We start from the raw sequence: 25164 nt of genomic DNA, 5'->3' as shown, positions 1-25164 counted from the left end.
GAATACAGTTCTAGTTCCATATCTCTGCCATGCTTTCACTGATTATGTTCAAATTTTATATATTCATTATACATCATGACATAGATGTATTAGTTTGACTATCTGATTCAAAATGGCCAAATGGCAGCCATTTTTGTGCTAAAAAATCAACAAAAATCAAGCATTTCTGGCATTCCAGAACTGGATCATAATGTTTATGAGATTATGGATTACTTTTCATGTTACTTTTCAGATTTGACTGGCAGCCATTTTGTTTTAATGAATACGCTCCTAGAGCCATATCTCTGATATGTTTTGACTGTTCAAATTTTATATATTTGTTATACATCATGTTATATTTGTTTTAATTAATGCTGTTCCAGAGCAATATTTCTCAATATGGACTAGTACTCGTTTGACAATTAGATACAAGATGTCAATCATTTTAATGTTAAAAAATCATCATAATCAAGCATCATCTTCTGGATCCATATCTCTGACATGTTAATGTTCCAACTATATTACTATAAACAAAACTATATATTTTAAATTTGATAACTAACTGGGACTGTCCCATACATGACTTGTTGTTTTGACATTCAAACATTAAATTGTTTTTGTCTTTTATGACTTTTGTACTGGTTAGGGGTGATTAGGAAATCAAACCGGAGGTGCACTATGGAGGTCGGCATTTGTAGGTCAAAATGTTTAGAAAGATTAATGCTTTGTGTAGACCAAATATAATCACTCGAACTATAAATTCAAAGTGTTTTAATACATTCGCGGGAGGTAAAATTTTATGTGAACGGGAACATGCACTAAGAAGGGAAAGCAAGCCAAAGTCGAAACAGGTTGTATCATGGACTTGGTACAACTTACGCTGCGACAACTGAGTGATCAGCAACAATTGAATTTCAAGTACTTCTTTGCGAAACTTACTGCTTGGCGATGCTGACATCTAGGGTTCATTGATCGAAGTTTGGCCCCAAGTCACAGAAATGCTGCGTTACCTCAGTAATCTTTACACCCTGGTTTTATGAAATATGTTTTGTAAACTTTTTATAATCTTGTCTATATCATGTTTGAAATATTCTCTTGTTGTATGTTAGGTTGGAAAAGTGATAACACCTGTGAACACTCACATTACCTGCCATTCACCACCACCTGGAATAGTTTTTAAACAAGGATCACCACCAAATCTGAAGCCGGTGCCTCCACTTCTTTGTATAGTGTCTAAGAGAGCTCCACCACCATTGATACCTATGTTTTCACACCGTAATTCTACTGCCACAAGTGCTTCATTGACTGTCCCACCACCTATCATGTGTACTGGAATGTCACCAAAAATACTAACAAACCACACCTTGTCAAAACCCAAACCTAACTGTACAGTGGTCAGAGAAGATGTCACAGACAAGGAGAAGGAATCAGAGCATGCACAGTGTACTAAGCAAGGTATAAATAACATCAATATGGAAGATTTACGTGTGAGTTATGTTAAATTGACTGATGCCAGACATGACCAGGGACAATCCAACAAAACAAAAAGATCCAAACCACCTAAGTTACTCTATATTCCCTCCAAATCTAAAACTAAGAATACAGTGACTTCAATTGATCATTCCAAAAACGCTGAAATATCACCCAAAGTAAGTAAAATGAGAAGAGAAGAAACAAAAGTGACTGGTGAAAGTGTGTTTAAAAAGCAGTTGAATGTGGAAATTATCAAAGTTAAGGAAGAAAAGGGACTCAAAGAAAGGAAATCTACAAGGACTTTCAAAAATCACCTACTTACAGCATGTCCAATAATTGCAGACTCCAACATGGATAGAAGTGTATCAAGAGGGACTCGCAATGCTACTGCCAAAGAAAGGACTAGAACTGAAACACACACACAGAAATCAAATTCTGCAAGTCAAGAGAAAACTTACAAACGTGAAAGTACTTTAGTTTACAAGAGTGAGGCTGGCTTAGTGTATAAAACCAATAATAATTCAATTTGCAACAATCAGATAAGTGTGACTTGTAAGAGAAAAACAATGGAAATTCAGGATATGCTAAACCCAGTAAAACGTAAACGAGGACGACCTCCAGGATCGAAAAATAAAAGTACATTGCGCCAAATTGCTGAAGCTGCATCATCAACAGTATCTACCTCAAATAAAAGACTGAAACATGCTAGTACAACTACTGTGTTCTCAAACAATAATATAATAACAACTCTTCCTGCTACTGTTTCATGTAAGGCAAACATTAATACTATTATTACTACGACTGCAGCTGCAACCGCTACTACTACTACAACCAATAATGCTATTAGCACTTCTGTTTCAAGTACTGTTTCAATTAGTAGCAATAACATTTTACGTAATCCTCCAGCATTAATTCATGTTGCATCAACCAGCTCAACTTCTGGAGTAAGTGCTTGCCCTCTAGAGGCTAAAGTTCATGATGCTCCTGTTTTTCATCCCACTGCTGAAGAATGGCAAGATCCACTGGTATATATAAAACAAATTTCTGCCACAGCACAACCTTATGGCATGTGTAAAGTAATACCACCTAAAGGATGGAGGGTAAGTCTTCTAGTTTGTACCAAGTGGTAGTGTACCATATAATAACCTATAAATACCCTATAATCAATAACCCTTTACAGTATTAATCTAGTACTGTAAAATCTATATTAGAAGCTTCTATTAAAATGGTACAATATGGTACACATATGAGAAATGATGTATTTGTTGGTTCTCAATGTGTGTGGCTACTAATACAGATTTTACGATAGTAATGTTTCCCTGAACAAAGCAAAGAATTGTCAGGTGTGCTTATAAGGAAACAGGGATGCCACAACTCAGGAATAGGGGGTGCTACAACCGTTTAAAAGAGTACAGTGGCGCCTCAACCACTAAAAAGGGGTAATATATTCAAACATTTGGTGGTTTGAGAGAACACTGATTTGACTGAATGCTGTTGTGTTTATACCTCTTGATAAATAACTGTGTAAGTTGATAATTGTTTCTTTCTCAGCCTGAGTGTAAACTTAATGAAGACATGAGGTTCAGTACACAAATACAGTATGTCCAAATGATGAATAAAAGGCAAGTACACATAATAGTTGTGTAAAAAGTACAAAGTTTTTTTCCACTAGAACCACATAGCCTTTAAGCAGTCATTTATTTTTATAATGATGTCATTATTGTATTTCAGATGGGGACCTAATGTTCAGCAGTTACAGTGTATAAAAAAACATTTATCCGATCAGGGAGTGAAATTATCCACATCGCCATTGGTATGTATAGGATTTTACTCTCCAGTGTTATTTTTATTTGGGCAATAGGTTATGTACTTACTTTAAAATGTTGAATTCATAAGAGTCAGACTTTATAAAATGCTGGATGTTATAAATTGCACTTGACAGTGGCAAGGACAGTTGGTGATATCAAATATTAATTACTTTCTGTTTGGAAGAAGCTCAGTCGGGAACTATTAATTCAAGTCCCGTCCATCCAGGGCAATACACGTCAGTCAATCTTTTACAAATTTTAGACAAAGACAGTATGTTTGGGTGTATATATGCAGGTCAAGTTACTCAAAATGGTCAACTGCCAGCCATTTTTGACACAAATTGTTCAGAACTGTTCCTCCGAGTTGTCTATTCAATTTTTTTCAAAAAAAAGGCTGACGACTGGTGGTTATTTTTTTTTTTTGTGCCCATGCTGATTCCTTCCTAATATATCACCTGATTCACTTGAAAGTTTGGATATAGAAACTTTACTCATAGATGATACGTTGTGTTGTTCTGTGATTTTAATAATGAAATTTGTCAAATTGACTGTCATTTTGTCTAAAATCATGTAAACATCTTCAAAACCATTTCTCGAAGAAGGACTTGGTGATTTTTTTTGAGAATCAAACAAAAATGGCTGACTTGCAGCTATTTGGTTTTTTCCTCTGCTTATATCATTGTTATTAATGAAGGGGGAAAATGTCATTTATAAAACTTGATCGGTGGCCATTTTGTTTGGTAGAATGCCATTCTGTTTCATATCCAACATGCCAAGACCAATCAAGTGTAAACATCAAACATACATTCTATCAGACGTATGCCCATGCAATTGTTTTGTGATCTGATTTTACAGCTGAAAATGTATCAAAATCACACATGTTCACCATTCACGATCCGGATCTCAGTCATGCATATATGGATTTTGTTTAAAACTTTGAACATTATGGAACCATGACACACTTTATTTCATTTTTAGGATTCAGTTCCAAATACTTAACTGGCGGCCAATAATGCACCTTTGTCATGCCTGGACCAATCAAGTTCAAACTCTACACATACTGTGGAATACTTTATTTTCGCTGGAATTAATTTTCGCTGAAAAGGCTTTTTGGGCGTTTTGCTTGGAATTTATTTTCACTGATTTTTTCATGAGTTTAATGTGAAATATAGGAAAAAAAGTATATTCACTGGATTTTATTTTCACGGAATCATCCCTTCAGCGAAAATAGCAAAAATAAATTCCAAGCGAAAATAAAGTATTCTACAGTACATAAGAATCATATCAAACATGTGCATGTGCATTTTTGCCACCATAAAATCCAAAATACATGTAGCTGACTAGTGACCATCTTCTTTAAATTAAATGATTGCACGTCCACAGAGTCGTGTCTAATACATGTATGTCGATATTATGGATATGACCTGGATAGTCATGCCTATAATATAAATATGTTATTGTCAATGACTTGTTCATTCTGTGACAACTCCTTCAATTCTCTAATTTTAGTAATTATTTGTATAATTTTTAGTAAAAAATGCTATTTTCGAAGACTTATCGGAAATGTTTAGCTCAATTGCTTCAATATTTTATCCATAGAGACCTTGAGTGGACCTAGATTGTACCAGGCAGCGAGTGTATTGTTAGTTTGTATCCATACTGAATTTTTATTTGTTATTTAATCTAGATTCACAATAGGCAAGGTTGTAATAATCATGCTGTGTTTTATGATATCCATGGTAGTTTCTTTTGAGTACAATAACTGAATCTGGCACACAGATAATGCACCTTGATGATGAGTCCTTGGTGTAGACATATGACTTGTACTGAAAATTGAGATTGACTTTTGGGAATTCCAAACAGGAACTGCGCATTGTCAACTCTTGTTACTTATTATTTATCCCTATATTTAGGTCGCTGGGTGTGAGGTGGATTTGGTGAAATTTTCACAGACGATGGCTCAGTTTGGTGGCTTACAGAATATCAATGACAAAAAGAGTTGGACGAAAATAGCGGAAGCAATGAGGATGCCTAAATCTGTAAGTCAGGTGATACTGCTCAAATTGACCAAGTATTCAAAATAGCATAACGAAAGACACCACTGACAGTGTGCCCAAACTGTCCAAAAACATCTTATTGAAAATGGTCAGTCGGGGTTGCTTTGATGTTTTATATAGAGACCTTGGTTGTACCTGGAACATACCAGGCAGTGAGTATCCTGAGTTTTCAAGCATTATAGCTCCCTGTTCAGGTACAATTTAAGGTCATTCGACATGTCAGTCTGTACATTTGCAACATTTTCTCATAAATTCTGCAGTATGTATCACTCAAATTTGCTGTGATAGATTGTTGTATGGAATAAACCAGAGATGTGCAATGATGTGTTTTTTTGTTTTAATAAAAATTTTCTGTGCTTATTATAAACTTCAATACTGTGGATCACATTGTGCATCTCAAATAGCAGACTTAAATTATTAGTCTTTAAACTATTTATAAATTATTTTAAATATTCTCTATTTCTTCAATACACTTAGGTTCGTTCTAAGCTTTCTATTTCAAACATAGACATTCATGTCTTATTTACAGCAATTCCAGGCACTGATTTGTCTCTGATGTAGTGTGCTAGATATAGATAATATTCTACAATAGGTTACACACTTTGTTTTCACATTTACCTAAGTTGCAACTAGAAATATAAACATCGACTGCAAATCAGAGGAATGATTAACAGATATTGCCCACAATGTTTTCTATTTTTGCTACAAAGTCTGATGCACCCAGACTTTTTGGTCAGTCATCGTGTTGATTGCGGAATTTGTCCAAGTTGTTTAAACACCACAATGGAGAAGCAAGGAGTCGAAAAACCAATTGAAGATTGGAAATTGAAGTGATGTTTCAAAGCAGACAGCTTATAATATCGTCAAAAGGTTTGTTACCATGGCGAGAGTATTCTGCCAGGAAAGCGTAAGAGCGACCAATCCGCGACTAAAAAACTGACAACGTTATAGACTATGTCGAATATTATAAAACGTTGAGACCGAGCATTTACGAAGGGTAAATTCAACAAAACTACTCGAAGATGGTGTATGTATGGCGGCAACCCTCCCGGACGTGTGATCGTGTGTTGCTAGTGATAAGCTGTTTGCGGATACGGTGGAGTTATCATGCTCTAAAAAGTAAAAGCGTTTTTCAAGTGGAAAAGTGTTTTGAAGCATGGCAAAATATATATTTTCTTGAAGCCCTTGTTTCTGGCTTTTTGAAAAAAAAAGGTCTGCGATATGTACCACGAATTAGTCAGGTGATTACTGAGTAAACATGGAGGTGTTATTTTGAATAAAAATGAGTTTTGTGTAAAAACAGCTGCAGCATCAGCATTATTTAGTGGCAACCAAAAGGTTCTCATCGTCGAGAACTAATAATCGAATAACATCCATTCTACTTATGTATTCAATTTCATTATTGATATACTGGACAAAGTCTTCATAGGACATTTTTGCAGGCAGCTTTCAGTTTAATATATCCCGGTTTAGTGGTTATATAGATTGGCGTGATACGGATATTTCCATAGTAGAAATAATGCACTTTGATCAACATTTCTGCCATAATCAGTCGGTCAGCTGGTTCTGTAAAATAACTCTAACTAACGTTCTTTACAGTGCCACCACTTTATGCGCTCACTGAAATAACATGTGACGCAAATTGAAGTAGGAAACTAAGTTGAGAGCCTCGATCGTTTATTGAAGGAGAAGTTCAAAACTAATGTACCGCCACTTTTATGGGCGAGCTTCCTTCTGGTGCGCTTCAAATCGGAGACATGCCGTCTGCCTTATTTGTAACAACTTCTGTAAATTGGAAAACATAGTGTGTAACCTATTGTAGTAAGTTATCAACATCTAGCACTACTTCGGCGTCAAATCAATGCCTGGAATTGCTGTAATTTAGGTTGTATTAGTTATGCTGTGTTTTGTGGATTACTAGTAAACACATCAATGCATGTTGCACGTGTAAACAATCATATTTTCTACCTCTTATGTTGTTTTTGACCCTGTCGTTAATATTGTGTGACTGGCAGTTAATGGTAGTAGCTATATATTGTATATTTCTCGTATTTGAAAATCGGATATCACTAAAAGCAATGCGATGTGGGTTTTTTCCCACACGTCAGCCACTTTGGCATGTAAATATTTTGAATTGTCAAGTTGTTTAACATCTAGTAAAAAATGTATTCGCACCGTTAACGACCTTTTGAACACTTAGTCACTTTGAGCAGTTAACATAATTCTAAAAAGTATCATCTACACTAGAAGCCTAAGTTAACCAAAACTGTTGCTTTCTTCAAACCATATAAGGTAGGAATTTTCATAATTTGATGATTTAATGGCATTTGTGAGGGCAACATTTGCTTTGATTCTGCGTCTTCTGGACTCCAGTAAAATAGCCACTCTGGCTTGCAAAATTCATGGAAACAGTTGTTTCCTATCACATAGACATAGACTTGAACCATTGTCACAGCATGTAACATTGTATGACTCATTGATTCCACAAGACTTGGACCATTGTCACAGTATGTAACATTGTATCACTAAATACTTCTACAAGACTTGAACCATTGTTACAGTATGTAACATTGTATCACTAAATACTTCTACAAGACTTGAACCATTGTTACAGTATGTTACATTGTATCACTAAATACTTCTACAAGACTTGGACCATTGTCATAGCACATAACATTGTATCACTAAATACTTCTACAAGACTTGAACCATTGTTACAGTATGTAACATTGTATCACTAAATACTTCTACAAGACTTGAACCATTGTTACAGTATGTTACATTGTATCACTAAATACTTCTACAAGACTTGGACCATTGTCATAGCACATAACATTGTATCACTAAATACTTCTACAAGAGTTGAACCATTGTTTACAGTATGTAACATTGTATCACTAAATGTTTCCACAAGACTTGGGCCATTGTCACAGTATGTAACATTGTATCACTAAATACTTCTACAAGACTTGAACCATTGTTACAGTATGTAACATTGTATCACTAAATACTTCTACAAGACTTGAACCATTGTTACAGTATGTAACATTGCATCACTAAATGTTTCCACAAGACTTGAACCATTGTTACAGTATGTAACATTGTATCACTAAATACTTCTTCAAGACTTGAAACATTGTTACAGTATGTAACATTGTATCACTAAATACTTCTACAAGAGTTTAACCATTGTTACAGTATGTTACATTGTATCACTAAATACTTCTACAAGACTTGGACCATTGTCACAGCACGTAACATTGTATCACTAAATACTTCTACAAGAGTTGAACCATTGTTACAGTATGTAACATTGTATCACTAAATGTTTCCACAAGACTTGGGCCATTGTCACAGTATGTAACATTGTATCACTAAATACTTCCACAAGACTTGAACCATTGTTACAGTATGTAACATTGTATCACTAAATACTTCTACAAGACTTGAACCATTGTCACAGTATGTAACATTGCATCACTAAATACTTCTACAAGACTTGGACCATTGTCACAGCATGTAACATTGTATCACTAAATACTTCTACAAGACTTGAACCATTGTTACAGTATGTAACATTGCATCACTAAATGTTTCCACAAGACTTGGACCATTGTCACAGTATGTAACATTGTATCACTAAATACTCCTACAAGACTTGAACCATTGTTACACTATGTAACATTGTATCACTAAATACTTCTACAAGACTTGAACCATTGTTACAGTATGTAACATTGTATCACTAAATACTTCTACAAGACTTGGACCATTGTCACAGCATGTAACATTGTATCACTAGATACTTCTACTAGACTTAAACCATTGTCACAGTATGTAATATTGTATCACTAAATACTTCTACAAGAGTTGAACCATTGTCACAGTATGTAACATTGTATCACTAAATACTTCTTCAAGACTTGGACCATTGTCACAGCATGTAACATTGTATCACTAAATACTTCTACAAGACTTGAACCATTGTTACAGTATGTAACATTGTATCACTAAATACTTCTACAAGACTTGAACCATTGTTACAGTATGTAACATTGTATCACTAAATACTTCTACAAGACTTGAATCATTGTTACAGTATGTAACACTGTATCACTAAATACTTCTACAAGACTTGAACCATTGTTACAGCATGTAACATTGTATCACTAAATACTTCTACTGGACTTAAACCATTGTCACAGTATGTAACATTGCATCACTAAATACTTCTACAAGACTTGGACCATTGTCACAGCATGTAACATTGTATCACTAAATACTTCTACAAGACTTGAACCATTGTTACAGTATGTAACATTGCATCACTAAATGTTTCCACAAGACTTGGACCATTGTCACAGTATGTAACATTGTATCACTAAATACTCCTACAAGACTTGAACCATTGTCACAGTATGTAACATTGTATCACTAAATACTCCTACAAGACTTGAACCGTTGTCACAGTATGTAACATTGCATCACTAAATACTCCTACAAGACTTGAACCATTGTCACAGTATGTAACATTGTATCACTAAATACTCCTACAAGACTTAAACCATTGTCACAGTATGTAACATTGCATCACTAAATGTTTCCACAAGACTTGGACCATTGTCACAGTATGTAACATTGTATCACTAAATACTCCTACAAGACTTGAACCATTGTCACAGTATGTAACATTGTATCACTAAATACTCCTACAAGACTTGAACCATTGTCACAGTATGTAACATTGCATCACTAAATACTCCTACAAGACTTGAACCATTGTCACAGTATGTAACATTGTATCACTAAATACTCCTACAAGACTTGGACCATTGTCACAGTATGTAACATTGTATCACTAAATACTCCTACAAGACTTGGACCATTGTCACAGCATGTAACATTGTATCACTAGATACTTCTACTAGACTTAAACCATTGTCACAGTATGTAACATTGTATCACTAAATACTTCTACAAGACTTGGACCATTGTCACAGCATGTAACATTGTATCACTAAATACTCCTACAAGACTTGGACCATTACACTAGATAGCTGTGGTACAGCTGGTACAGACAATGCCTTTAATAGTATAGTAAGAATGGCAAAACTGTATAGTTGTCATTTTGCATCCATTATTAGAAGACATTTCTCTGTGTGTTTTCAAGCAGGAGAGGTTGAGCTACTGATACTTTGAGCCAATCGAACTCCTTGATTGCTGACTTTAGTATCTGCATTGCTTGATATGGTAAGAAGTTGGTTATATTCCATGCCTTCATTCAACACTAGTGGTGTAATAAATGTACCAGTCACCTGTAAATTGTGTACTGTTGTACTGGTAGTCATGGTAATGCTGTATATTTCAAGGATATCTCAATTTCTCTATTTTCTGCAGTCACAAATTTCCAGGTTGGATGATGTTTATTGTAAATATTTATTATCATATGATATGCTGAGCAAGGTAAGTAATTTTCAAATGTTTAGCCATACTTACCTCATATCAATCAATAGTAAGATATTGAATAAAACTTTTGTGCATTACCAATTTGAAAATACAACACATTTCTGGAAACTGGTCATCTGAGGTGTTGTATTGCGTCATCAAACGCAGTCCAAACTAGTTCTAAAGATTAATCCTGAAATTCTGACTTTTCTAATGGCATTAAGAAAATTGTAGTCGATCTAAAAATCATATTTGAACTGTTCAGAAGTCTGTTTTGATGGAAGGAATACTCTCCTGTGGTGATCAGGTATATCAGTTTAGGTTTTTTCTGTGAGAATACATAAGTTTAGAATGTCCATCTATGAACTTGTGCCAAACTTACTTCAGTATCACTGTATAGTCTTGTGTTTGAAAATTCAAAATTGTCAATTGTGAAAATTGTTCAAAAGTCACTTGATTTAGATAACCAGACAGAAGTGGTTGATTTAAGGAGTTAACTTGAGGCTTGTTGTGCATTCTGACTTAATTACCTACTTAACAGACCTTTCTAGTCATATGATGTTCAATACTGGTTTATTCTTCACTTCTTCATTAATTGCAACTTTTTTAGAGGCGTTATTTTTTCGCTCTGTGCCCAATCTACTAATGACAATTTTGATATGAAACTCTTTTAAGAGTTTCTCGATTACATTTTACTCACCCTACAGCTGAATCTTCTCACATATTATTCAATAGGATGAAAAAGAGAAGCTTGAGAGACAAGTGATTTTGGAAAGACAACGTAAGCCAAGAGGTTAGAATGCTATTATTCATATGTTCTGCTCGTAGCTGGAAATATATCTTTTGTTTTTTCTTGTACTTTGAAAAAAATCAATATTTGCTATTGGTATAGAATGCAGATGGAAAATACAATGTTTGTTTACACACAATTTGATCACATGACAACTGTGATTTTTTAATCATCCTTCAGTTGTTGCAGAAAATGACAGAAATAGTTGTGTGGCGAAGGGTAAATCAGTTGTTTTAACTCAGTTCTTCAGAGTAGCAAGGAATATGATGAATTTATGTTTCAAAAATGATCCAACTGTGACAGATGTTGAGGTAAGAATGTAATCTTGTACACATTATCCCTGTAATCCTGTAGATGGTATAGATAATCTCAATAAACTAAGAATGTCTGAACATGGCAATAAAGTTGTTTTTTTTCCCCTCAAATTTCTCGACTGTAACTGTTCTCTTCTTTGTTGGCTTGCCCGTAATGAGTGAAGGGAATGTCAAAGTGGTGGCAAAATGTCTGTCCTCTGTTGTCATTGTGGTGAACTTTTCTTGTGCACTTGATATCTCCAATAATATTTCGCCAATCGCCACTTACCTGCTTTTGAATTCCTTTAAATTGTTTCTTTAAAAGGTCAGTTTGAGTAATTGTCATAGTTTTGTTCCAACATTCTAATTAGATGATAACTACCAAAATTATATACATGTATATGATGACCTTGTCCACCCTATACAGGGATCTTGCCACCATATGCAGTAATCTTTACTACCCTATGTAGTCATATTCCCATTTTATGCTCTGATCCTATGTAATGATATATCCATCCTATGCAATGATCTGCCCACCATTACATGTGCATGTGTAGTTTGCCTACGTTTTTCTTTTTGTACATTTCACATGTTCAAATTAATATTACCCTACCACTGGATGACATTAGGCTGCTGCCTTCTTTTACAGGTGGTTCTTGTTCATTGAAATCAATATTTAGATGTCAATACATGTGCTGTACGTGTAATTTAATATTATAATTTTTCCTGCAGGAAGAATACTGGAAGTTAGTGAGTGAGAAATCTCAGCACATTGCAGTACAGTGGGCAAGAGTGGATACATCAGTAGCTGGCAGGTATAAACATTTCACATTTATCACACTTTATAGCATCGCATGATTCAGTACCCCTCAACTAGCACCATATAATCATCAGTTGCCTTTATACATGATGCAATGTGCTCTTTGTTATGAACCTCCAACTTCTTGTAAATTTTATCTTTAATAGTGTTGTCTGTGTTAATTTCGATTACTTCATATATTCTGTCATTTAGTTTCAATTTGATCACTCAAATGTACATTTAATATTTGTCACTGAAGATTGTATACAAACACAATTGACCTTTCTTAAAGTATAAAAAATTAACTTCAAATCAAATACACTGCGAATGTGTACAGCACAAGAATGTCCTGCCCATATGCAGAATGAATTATTTATATTGATTGATCTGTGTTCTGGAAATGAAAAAAAAAAATAATGTTTTGGCAATTTACACATTTTGTGGCCATGCTGGTTAGAAATGTAAACTCATTTTGATGTTTGACTTTCTAAAGTTTGCCAGAATTGTTCAGTTGAATAAGCTTAATGCTAAGCTTTCTAATAGGAGTTATAGAAAGACACATACTTCATGTTTCATACCATCTATGTGGCTGGCTGTGTTTTTTTGCAAGGGACTGATCATTGTTTTTCACTTTTTGCAGTGGGTTTCCCACAGGCAAATCACATCCCTATGCAAAGTAAGTCTGATAATTAATAAATTGTTTTGTTTTGCTTGAGTGCATTGCATGGATATCATTAACCACCTAATGCTTAACCATGATTATTAAATCCTTGTATGTATTCAACAGTGTCATCTATTGCTACTGTTTTATGCTTTACAAAACTGTGATGTTAACCTTCATCAACAAATCATACTTGGTACATCGTATTATCCTACTCAACAATTAATACAATATTTTATTTATTATAATTTTATTGTTTATATATGATATCAAGAATTTTGGGGGTATGTTAGTGTGTGGTAAGCAATGAAGATCTCACTGGAATTTGAAAAGTTGCGTGAAATGTGATCATGATCACAAAATTGTAAGACAAACCTACATTTCTAAAAATACTGATGTAAATTATTGCGTATGTGAAAAATCTGATTAGTATTCATCTCAGATTATTTTTGAACATGATACAAAAAGTGTTTAATGCGTGTGTTTTGCATATATCTTGCTGATTTTTTGCTCAATTGAAACTTTCTAAGCACACACTGCATTATGTGATGCTACATGATTGACATTCATAGAATGTAATCAAGTTCAACATTAGTACGTGTTAGATTCTCGTGAGACTTTCATTAACTATCACTCACTGTATAATGTTCTGAAAGTTGCATACTCTTATCTTATGAATCCTAGGCACAATTGGAATTTAAATAACCTAGCACGTAACCAAGGTAATCTGTTAAGTCATCTTGGAAGCGAACCTGATGTGACTATTCCTTGGTTGAAAGTGGGAATGGTATACAGCACAGAATTCTGGAAGTATGACCCATATGCTCTGCCATTTGTGGAATATCAACATACTGGTGCTGATAAAATATGGTAATCTTGATTTTTTTTTTTCATAGACATTAAAGAGCTCACCTTGCTCTATCTTGAGTTATTCTATATTTACCATCATTGTGAGTGTCCATTTGTCCATTTGGCTGCTCCACTATTCTATATCTTCCGATCTGATGAGATGCATTGTGGGAATATTGGCCGAGACTAAACCATGCTGTGGTTTTACTCATTAGTTATACCTGTTATGTCACTGTATTTATTTCAGGTATTGTGTGCCGCATAGTCATAAAGAGAAGTTTGAAACTGTCATGAAATCAGTTGTTCCCGAGATGTGTATCAATAATTCCAACCGTAATTATCTTGCTAAATCATCTGTCATGGTGAGAAAATCTCAGTTATAATTAACTATGGCAGGCATCGACTTGATGTTTTGATTATAATAATGACCTCCTTAGTTGCTCATAATTATTTAACTTTATTGCCATGTTCAGACATTCTTAGTTATTGAAATTATCTATACTTGACTTTCCTTTCAGGTGTCTCCAACCAATTTAGCCAAAGAGGGTGTGCCAATAACACGTGTAGTGATTGAGAATGGAGAATACTTAGTAACATTCCCTGGTTGTTATACATCCAGTATATGCTGTGGATACAATGTATCTGAGTGTATATACTATGCCTTGCCATCATGGGTCCAGTTTGCAACACAAGCCAATAAAGTAAGTCTATAGTGATTATCTCTATAAAATCCTCTAAGAATACTTTTTCACTTGCTTCTTGAAATTATAGTACTCCCAGAATATTTCCAACCCTTACCTGCCTCGTATTTAGTCCTCGTTCAGACGTAGCCTGAAAGGCGACTATTAATTCTAATTTCTGGTTTCCTTCTGTCCATCCCCCTTTATGTCTCCTTTATGTTTTCAGAAATTCTGCAGCAGATATCAATGAAACTAGGCAATTTTTTTTCCAAGATATTCATCCAAAATTACCTCTTCCTATTGCACTGACAGAGCATCTGAGCATGCTCAGAATATATAATTAGGTTAGATGGTAATGCTAGGGTTTTAAGTGACATCACGACCTTGATCTGAATCAGTGGCAGAAATGGACCACAGTCTGGTTTTTATTTGGTTTTATATGAAAACAAAATCTTGAAAAAAAGTGGTCAGAAATGTTGTTGTATATTATATCTTTAAACTGTAAAAATTGATTTACATTATTAAGAGCCATCACTGAAATACCTGGTCACAAAGTTGAAGATCAGTAAAAACACTTTGCAGTTTCTGTTTATAAATCTTGGCCAGACACATTAACACATGGTCTAAATATAGCTTCAGTTGTTCACATAGTTTATGTATGAGTACAATGCTTGAGACCTGCAATCTGATTGAGTTCAATCCTACAGACAAACTACAATTCTCAAAATGATTATTTTTCTCAGGTAACTAAAGAACTACGTCTTCCTCCTATGTTTTCATTTGAGAGATTAATATGTCTAGCATCTACAATAGAAGTAACTAAAGGCAATACAGAAATAATTGAGTGTTTGCTACATGAATTGAAACTTATCAGGTGAGAAATAAGAAGAGACATGCATCAACAAATGTTTGTATAACAAAAACGTACTAGGATGTTAACTACAATAATGGCCTCAGCATAGCCATTGGAGTGGCTGATCACACCATAACCATTGGTAGAGGGGCTAGCCTCAGCTTGACCATTGGTGGAAGAACTGGCCCCAGCATAACCATTGGTGCAGGGACTGGCCTCAGCATAAGCATGGTAGAAGGGCTAGCCTCAGCATAACCTTTGGTGGAGGGGTTGATCTCAGAATAATCATTGTGCAGGAGCTAGCCTCAGCTTGACCATTGGTGCAGGAGCTAGCCTCAGCTTGACCATTGGTGCAACAGCTAGCCTCAGCTTGACCATTGGTGCAGCAGCTGGTCTCACCATAACCATTGGTACAGGAGCTGACCTCAGCTTGACCATTGGTGGGGAGATGGCCTTGGCGAAGGAGTGAGGCCTCTGCATATTCATTAGCTGAGGGGCTGGTCTCACCATAACCATTGGTACAGGAGCTGACCTCAGCTTGACCATTGGTGGGGAAATGGCCTTGGCGAAGGAGTGAGGAGTGAGCTGAGGGGCTGGTCTCAGCATAACCATTGGTGCAGGGGCTAGCCTCAGCTTAACCATTGGTGGAAAAACTGGCCTCAGCATAACCATTGATCAAGGAACTGCATAATCATTAGTAGAGTGGCTGGCCCCAGCAAACCATTGGTGGAAAGGTTGGCCTCAGCAAACCATTGGTGGGGGAGATGGCCTTGGCAAAGGAGAGAGGCCTTTGCATATTCATTAGCTGAGGGGCTGGTCTCAGCATAACCATTTGTGCAATAACCATTGGTGTAGGAGCTAGCCTCAGCTTAACCATTGGTGGAAGAACTGGCCTCAGCATAACCATTGATCAAGGAACTGGTGTCAGCATAACCATAAGTAGAGGGGCTGGCCTCAGCATAACCATTGGTGGAAAGGCTGGCCTCAGCAAACCATTGGTGCAAGGCCTGGTCTCAGCATAACCATTGGTACAGGGCCTGGTCTCAGCATAACCATTGGTACAGGGCCTGGTCTCAGCATAACCATTGGTGGAAGAATTGGCCTCATCATAACCATTGGTGGAGGAATGGGTGTGCTGTGTTATTACTTATTATTTATCATTGTAGTATTAAATCATTGTATTCTTATTCAATGATAATAATGTTGAAACCAAAGTTTGCTGATAACAGACATGTATACATGTATGTCGTGTGATAAATATATTGTATTCTGTTTAGGGATCTTGAATTGCAGTTACGTGAGCAACTAATGTTGACAGGTGTTAAATCTATGGCTAAGATGGCTGTGACAAATGTTGTTATGAATCAAGATTTAAGAAGAAAGAAAATTTTGAAGATACAGGTGGACCCGGAAGATAAAAGATGTGATACATGTCAACAATTGTGTCACCTCTCACAGGTAAAGTTTTGAACACATACTAAGTGAAAATAAAATAGACCAATGGCCATCACACTTTGGCTTCTATAGAATTTGAACTGGACAAAACTGAATTATAAACCATAATGTTATTATGTTCTATGCTGAGTACTTGGTGTATCCTATCATCTGTCATCTAATAGTTGTTGTTCTTGTAGGTTGTAAATGATAAAGAAGAGGATACATACTGTTTACAGCATGCATTAAATTATATAAAGAAAGGAGGCAGTAAAGCGTGTAATGGTCTTAAGTTGATGTACAGATATGAAAAGGTATTCCACTCTTACATCAAGGCATATAATCTCATCACTGCATTTAATCAAACATTCACAATTGATATGTTCAGTTTAAAGATGTTGTAAATCCTTTCATTTCACTTTAGGAGCAGCTTAATAAATTGGTGGAGCAACTTGAAGATTGTCTCAATGACAAGAGTAAGATATCACCAGGAAGAGGAAGAACCAGCAATAAAAGAAAATGTACAGAGTCTGTAGTGGAACTATTATCATAACTGAAAAGTCATGTTAGTGTAGTTGTGAGACTGAGTGGATTAGACCAACCTGTATCTATGTAAATTGGTAGAATTAACACAATGCAGCCCTACATGTATGTTATGATTGACTTCAGTACCATTCAAGGAATAGATATTTTGTTTTCAAGTTAGGCTTAAAGCCCCAGCATGTTGTGTGAAGAAGCACTATGATCAAAATAAGTCAATGGCCATACAATTATTGGGATTTGTGGTCTATTTGACACTGCCTTTACTTCTAAATCTGAATCATTCCAGGTTCTAAATTTATACTGATGGTAACTGCTATGATTTGTCTGACCCCAAAAAGAAATCCCTTTTTTTGTGAAACCAAACCATTGTCAATAAATAACACCATGCTATAATGTCTATGCAACCACTTCTATTTGGTTATTGATCCACCTATTGTGTGTACTTAGTGTAGGTAAATAGAGGTATGCAACTTTTATGGAATATAACATGGGTGCCACTCACTGTGTTAGTCTCAAAACACCAAACATGTTGTGGTGAAAATGTGGATTAATACTGGTTTTTAACATCGTAGGAAGACCCCATCATGGCAATACATCTGCCAGTGAAAACAATAAAATTTGGATGTAAAAACCCCTTACAGACATATTTGAATGTGTTTTGGACATCTTCTTTATTTTAAAAATGTGTGTCATATTCAGGGCACACTTGAAAGTTATTTTCTGCCTCTTCCTGGAATTTTGGGCTGTTGTATGTCACTCAGTTATGACTACATGTATGAAAAGATGAATTATAAGGTTATCATGAGAATACCACAAAAGTATGCACTCGGACAGTGCAGTATAATATCAACTAATACTAAGAAACAATCATGCTGCCTTCATTCATACTTTGGAGTATTCTCATAGTATGACTTATGCTGAACCCCTATACATTGATTTGCATACCACTATTCCTCTACTCATATTACGGGTCACAATATATGCAGCCAATCCATCATATCATCAACTATCTCAGGTAATTTAGCGAACTATTTCACCAACCATTTGTTTGCTGTACAACCGTGGTGGCTTATATAAACAATATACTGGCAGACTATTTTTATATATATATAAAAAAACAAGCAGAAAGTTTAATATAAACACATTGATGTCAGGGATATTCCATTGAGGGGGACCGTCACTAATTGAGATGTGCTAATCGGATAGCCCAGTATGGTAATATTTAACTTAGCTGAGGAGTTTTAGTTGAATGTACAGCCCCCCCCCCCCCCATCCCCCCCCCCAAAAGACTTAATACATTATTCAGCCTACAGTGCCTAGTTTCTGCACTGGCAGTATCAGGTGAGTCATTCTTGACTATGCAAAGTAAACTAAGGGTGCTATCATCTTCCATCTCGTATCAGAGCCCACCAGTTTTCATATTATCTGAATACCAGAGATTTAGTTGAAATGCGGTAGTACAGTGAGGCAATATTCTTTCATAATCAATGATATCTTGTATGTGTATCATATATATACAAATAACATATAGCAATGACATTGGACATTATCAACGCTTTTATATTGTGTTTTTGTTTTTTTAAAGATCACCATCAGGTATTGATTTTGTTCATTTTATGACTTGAGTGTTTTTTGTTTTTTTTTAACTGTTTATTGTATATTTGTAACAATATTTGTATGTTTTCTGTAATATGATAGAAATTGTTTGATATGAGGGAAATTAGTAGAAGATGTATAGTATATTCATGTTTTATTCTATGGGGGAAAAGGTTTTGTATATTTTAAATTTCCTGGTGACTGGTGGGGGTGATAATCAGGATGACATTCAGAGAACTGTTGTTTATATATAGACTTTGACATATTGTATAGTTTGCTGTGCCCTCAGAAAAACCTTTTTACTTAAACCCATACACATTATACATGTAAGTCATTTCAGGCCCCTAGTTTGATAAATTATTAGTTCCTGTTTCAGTGTGGTCATCTAACATCACATCTCTTACCAGCAGAGTTAGTACAACAATGATTGTTGGGGATTCTTATTATAATTTGGCCATTTTAAGATTTATACTAAAATTAGATCAGTTGTGACACTTGATAACTAAATCCATACACTTGTATCAATACATTATATTTCTGTTAAGTTTGGAAATAGACAGAAATATCAGCTTGTTGTTATTTACAGTTTTATGGTTTGTTAGCAGTGATTTGTTTTTTGCACAAGTGCAAGATTTACCTATAACTATAGGAACCATGCATCAATAACACATTTACATGTGGAGATATTTAACATGCATGTCAACGTGACCACCCCTGCAGTCCCAGACACTTGTTTTGAAGTACAGACTGCAGCATCTTCTGATTATATTACATTGGAGGCTGTTCGTTAAGTGGTCCGGATTTGTGTTCTCATTAGTACTACATTTGTTACTTTATTATACACTTAATTAGTGTTTTGGCTCGTCGAGCCCCATATTATTTCCAGTACTGGCAGTAACGTTAAGCTCATTTGTATAGCCAATGTTTGCTATCATTTGCTAGAAAGTACATGATGTACAACTACTTTATGTTTAATAAGATACACGTGCATGAGATTTGGGGAATTTACAGCATGCAACCAGAGGCCAAAAATATTCAGGTTTTCTGGTCGTCTTAAATGTCAGTTTGATCATGCACGTCTCAGCTGTTTTGGATTTTTATAATAATGGATAATTTTAGACAAAATGAAAGAAAAATTCAACGTTTATGAAAAAACACAATAAATGCACAAATTTAATAGTTTTAAAATAAAAATCTACCATTGCAAAATCAAACTGACCAGAAACTTTTTTTGGCCTGTTAGCAACAACTTATTGATTCCTAAGTGCACTGCTTAAAGAAAGTTGTGACAGAACATATCAATTTTGTATGTGGAAAAGAAAGACTGCCGTCTTGTTAGCTAGCATGTTATTAAGCTAATTCAAGATGTCACTAATTTAATAGAAGGTATATTCTCACAATGTGATTGTTGGCACTTTAGCTAAATTAAGATTCAATTAATTCATGCATGGAGACAAGTTCGCTAAAATGGCATTGTATGTTCTGAATGAAGAGGTTCTCATATTATATGATCCACCCTTCATAGAATCTGAAATATTAGAGCTGATCGTTTAGGAAAAGATCAATGATATACGCTCCTTTCCAATCCTACCTATACAAGTAGATGATATCACATGCTTTGGTACCATGAGAAAAGCAAGCACTGTTTCCCCTCATGAGAACCATGAATGTAAATGCTACTTGGAGTACATTATTAGTTTGTAATTGTTTTTCACATCTAGTTATGAAAACTGTTCAACTAGTAAACATCTTGCGATAGTGATATTGTCAAACTTGCATGCACGTCAGCAATCATGCTTTCCATGTGGTACTTTTAAGAGAATCTTATCCAAGACTTGTTTATTTCCTAACAAGAACTGAACAGTTTTGTTTGTGTTCAGTTGTTACGTTATTAAATAATTTTTGATCAGGATGTAACTGAAATCATTGAAATGTTTTTGTTTTTTCCCAGAGCAGTATTTATTTCTTTTGACACACTCTCTGGACAGTGTTTTTTCCCTGATTGAACTGAAATACATACCTAGTTGTTATCTTGTATGCAATCGTTAATAAACAAAACTGTTTGTATACTTGAATTGTGGTATATATTAAATAGCCAAGGTTGACAATCGGCTCTGAAGGTCTCTAAAACTGTATGTCTACAGCTATCATACCGAAATTGTGGCAAACTTAAGTTTACGCTCGTAGAATGCATGTATGAACACAAATATACAAGTTGAAAGAGTTCAAGAGCAGTGATTGAATTCTATTAAGTTCTATCATGGACGCCTGACGAAGAATTGATTTTTGCAACAACATCCTGCGCAGTCCTGTGCGTAGCTATACGCTACATTGCGTTCCAGTTTGCATTACATGTAGAACACTGAAACGGAGCTGCATACTGCTCGAGTATAGGTTTATGTCAACACCGTTCTCTTTCAACAAGTACACATACAAAAATGTTAACCTCTAATACGGTAATCTGATTGGCTGTCATGGTCATGAGGTATAATAATACTGAATGGCAATCGGATATAACCCTAGTTGCACGTGATGGTCAATACAAAGCACACAGAGGAATCTTTGCAGTTACCCTGTGTGTATGTCCGTCCCACTGATATCTCAAAAACCGCATGTTGGTTTTTAATGAAACTTGCGCAGATTTGATTAGGTTTTGGTTGAAATCCATGCATATTAATTAGCTAGTTGTTCCGATATCTATAGAGCCATTCATTGGATTTTGAGAATTTGTACACAGATGCCCTGGACTAATGCACAAATTCAATCATATCATAAACCTAATTTGCATAAGGATTATCAATTTTCGGCTTTTCAACTGATATCTCAGGTACTGATAACATTTCAATGAACAGACATATGTGAAATATTAATTAATCAATTTTCAGCTTTTGATATTTCAAGTCCTATCACTTCATTACATGTATTTTCAATGAAACTTGGTACATAGATTTTCTAGAACAATGCAGAGACCTGATTAATTTTGGGTAAAAATGTGTGCATATTAATCAACTAATTTGCAGCTCTTAGACTGATATCGCAAGTACCGGTACTAATTATCCCATTTCAATAAATCCTGGTACATAGATGTTACAGGACAATGCACAGACTTGATTAGTTTTGGGTTAAAATTGGTGCATATTAATTAACTAATTTGCATAATTAGCCAATTTTCAACTACATATATATTGTAACATGTCATGATCTAATTAGTTTTAGGTTTATATACATCTATAATAATTACCTAATTTGCATAATTTAGTTGGGATTGATCATCACATTGTAATGAAACTTTGTACATGTGCTCCCTGAAACAATATACAGACCTAAATCTATGCATAATTGCTTAATTTGTAAAATGGTTTACTGAGGTAGTCCACAGACGTGATTAGTTTAATGTTGATAAACATGCCTGTTCCTGATTTCTTAAAAAAAAATCAGATTTAAATTGAATTCATCAGAGGTACTCTAATTTAATAGACTAAAAACCATGGATGAAAAATCAAATGCATTTTCTTTTTGTATTATAAATTTTGATAATGTAAATCATTGTTTTCATGTTGTGCATTACAAATAGCAGACAACAAGTCATTGAAAATGACACAGTCCCCGTTAAATTAAGTTCTCTTTATACTCGTCATATTAAAGTTGAAACATAAGTTCCAAGTGGCGTATACAACAGATTGTTTATTTACATCAAAACACGTGTTCTGTGTCGTAGTAATATGGCCAAAAATAAAAACAGCCATTATTCGGCCATCTTTGATCTGATTATGAAACACACTGATATATATGATGTATGTGCCAAATACAAATGAAAATGGTACATAAATTGTGGAAATATAGTAGTAAGGCCAAAAAGTCAGATGGCTGTCAATCGGCCATCCTTAACCAGATTTTGAAACAAATTGTCATGGACATGCATCCTAACATGTATAAAGTACATGCATGTACCAAACTTGAATGAAAACTGACAGAGCACGTCTAAGATACTGCATGAAAAAAAAAAATAAAAATGCCTGCCAGTCGACCATCTTTGATCCAATTGCGAAATAAATCGTCATGAACATGTATCCTAACATGTATAATCTATGTACCAAGTTTGAATGACAACTGACAAAGCATGTCCAAAATACAACATTTTCAAAAAACAAGATGGCTGCCAGTCGGCCATTTTGAATCAAATCGCTAAACCACTGCATGTGCATATGTCCCACATAAAGTACTAGGCACATGCAAAGAATGAACGGAATCGGTCCAAGGGATTCTGAGATATGACTCCGGACGGACGCACAGACGCACGCACGGACGAACGAATGGACGGACAGAGACCGAATTATAAGTCCCTGTTTTCGGACTTCGTCCGAATAGGGACTAAATATTAGTTGCTAAAAAGTTCTATTTTCAACTTCTTAAAAACAGCTTCGACAATTTTATATTTAGAAACCTCAAATGAGTCTTAGTTCATTTTGTGACAATACCTTCAATTCTGTGAATATTTTTGGTAAAATATCCTACACAAAAAAATCTCTGCAATTAACAAATGTCCTACTAATAAGACTATAACTTGAATAGTCATTACAACAAAGCTTTGAGGGATTTTATTGGTCACATGCTGATGAATCGTGCAACGAAGTATTGGTTACTGTCGAGCTACAGGTTTGTATAATCTTACCTTCTGTAAAGGTAAAATAGTTTCCCACATTAGTAAAGTGAACATGTTCTACATATTAACCAAATTTATTTCTTAAAATGATCAGAACATTAGGTAGCAACACCAATGTCGTGTTGATACCAACCAGCATGCAAATATTGCACACTGATAACACGTGTATGCAAATTTAAATTCCACAGCAGCAGCATAACTGCAAAACCTGTTTTACGAGTCACTGCACACACAAACAACGTGAAACAAGTGCAATGGCCTATACATTACAATTTTTAGTTCAAAATACCACTAGGCATGTGATTTGCAAAATTCTTTTTCTCACTTTCTCATTAAATGAGCATGCATGTCTAATGACAACCACAATGCATTCTTGGGGAACCATATGACCAAATATAGTCCTAATTCAATGACGAGCATATGCATAATATTCTAACAATTGAATAGATGATTGCAGTTACATATTTGTGAATACTTTCTAGTGTACCCGGTATATTACATTTTTATACAGAAAAGCAATACTATAAATGTCCCAGTATATTGTAGAGCTGTTTTACACCAACATACTATTGATATTGACACATCATCAGCACAAGTTACTTTGTTCATTCCGTCTGCACTCAGAAACCCAGGTTCTGTTTTTCTTCAATAATAAAACATTTTCTCAGAATAATTTGTAATTTTTCTGATTGGCCATTGATAACAGAAAACAAGCATATGTGAAATTTTGTATTTTAACTGGATGCAAAAAGAAATGTCCAAATCCAGTTTTCTTTATATGAGAGGATTGAACTGTGAGATTCGGCTTACCGTTATACTTTTCATAGGTAGTAGCCATTACACGTGATGAGTATTGCATCTGACATTCTAACACGTGGATGATCATTAAAATTGGTGGGATAATACAATGGTACAGAGTAGTCTCTTGCATGTACAGTGACCCGTCACATCTCGGTAAGTTGTGGGTATTTGGGTATGGTGTCAAGAGAGGTAAAACTAAGTCAAGGGTTGCACATGATCTAGCAGTTGGCGAGTCCACTAATTTGTGGGTGGTAAAGATTGAAAAGCTGAGAAAATTTGTTTTTTATCGAAGGTGACCAAGAGGCGAACTGAACAGAAAATGTGCTAAGTTATCGGATAATGACATCAATGAAGCTGTGATGTTTTTCAATGAAGGAAACATACTATAAATAAACCCCTGAGTAAGTCGTGACCACATTAAGTCACGGTCACTTAGCAAG

General features: G+C 35.1%; 1 protein-coding gene across 2 annotated transcripts in view; it reads left to right on the top strand.

The window, feature by feature from the left end:
- Positions 1 to 21335, top strand: part of LOC102803404 (protein Jumonji-like) — a 57557-nt gene extending 36222 nt beyond the window's left edge. The window contains exons 5-20 of one of the 2 annotated variants that reach the window (XM_085500332.1): positions 1089 to 2552; positions 3004 to 3074; positions 3184 to 3265; positions 5174 to 5299; positions 10715 to 10780; positions 11498 to 11555; positions 11733 to 11863; positions 12578 to 12660; positions 13285 to 13320; positions 13990 to 14175; positions 14402 to 14516; positions 14673 to 14855; positions 15578 to 15708; positions 16965 to 17145; positions 17322 to 17435; positions 17546 to 21335. In XM_085500332.1, coding sequence (XP_085356458.1) covers positions 1089 to 2552; positions 3004 to 3074; positions 3184 to 3265; positions 5174 to 5299; positions 10715 to 10780; positions 11498 to 11555; positions 11733 to 11863; positions 12578 to 12660; positions 13285 to 13320; positions 13990 to 14175; positions 14402 to 14516; positions 14673 to 14855; positions 15578 to 15708; positions 16965 to 17145; positions 17322 to 17435; positions 17546 to 17674 — 3156 coding nt within the window. In that variant the 3' untranslated portion in view covers positions 17675 to 21335. The remainder of the gene's footprint in view (positions 1 to 1088; positions 2553 to 3003; positions 3075 to 3183; positions 3266 to 5173; positions 5300 to 10714; positions 10781 to 11497; positions 11556 to 11732; positions 11864 to 12577; positions 12661 to 13284; positions 13321 to 13989; positions 14176 to 14401; positions 14517 to 14672; positions 14856 to 15577; positions 15709 to 16964; positions 17146 to 17321; positions 17436 to 17545) is intronic. The other variant, XM_085500333.1, reaches the window with a different exon arrangement.
- The last annotated feature ends 3829 nt before the right edge of the window (positions 21336 to 25164 follow it).

Source organism: Saccoglossus kowalevskii, chromosome 6 (genome assembly GCF_978046115.1).
Source record: "Saccoglossus kowalevskii chromosome 6, keSacKowa6.1, whole genome shotgun sequence".
In the NCBI taxonomy this organism is placed as follows: Eukaryota; Metazoa; Hemichordata; class Enteropneusta; family Harrimaniidae; genus Saccoglossus; species Saccoglossus kowalevskii.
This window is presented reverse-complemented; position numbering and strand designations above follow the sequence as displayed.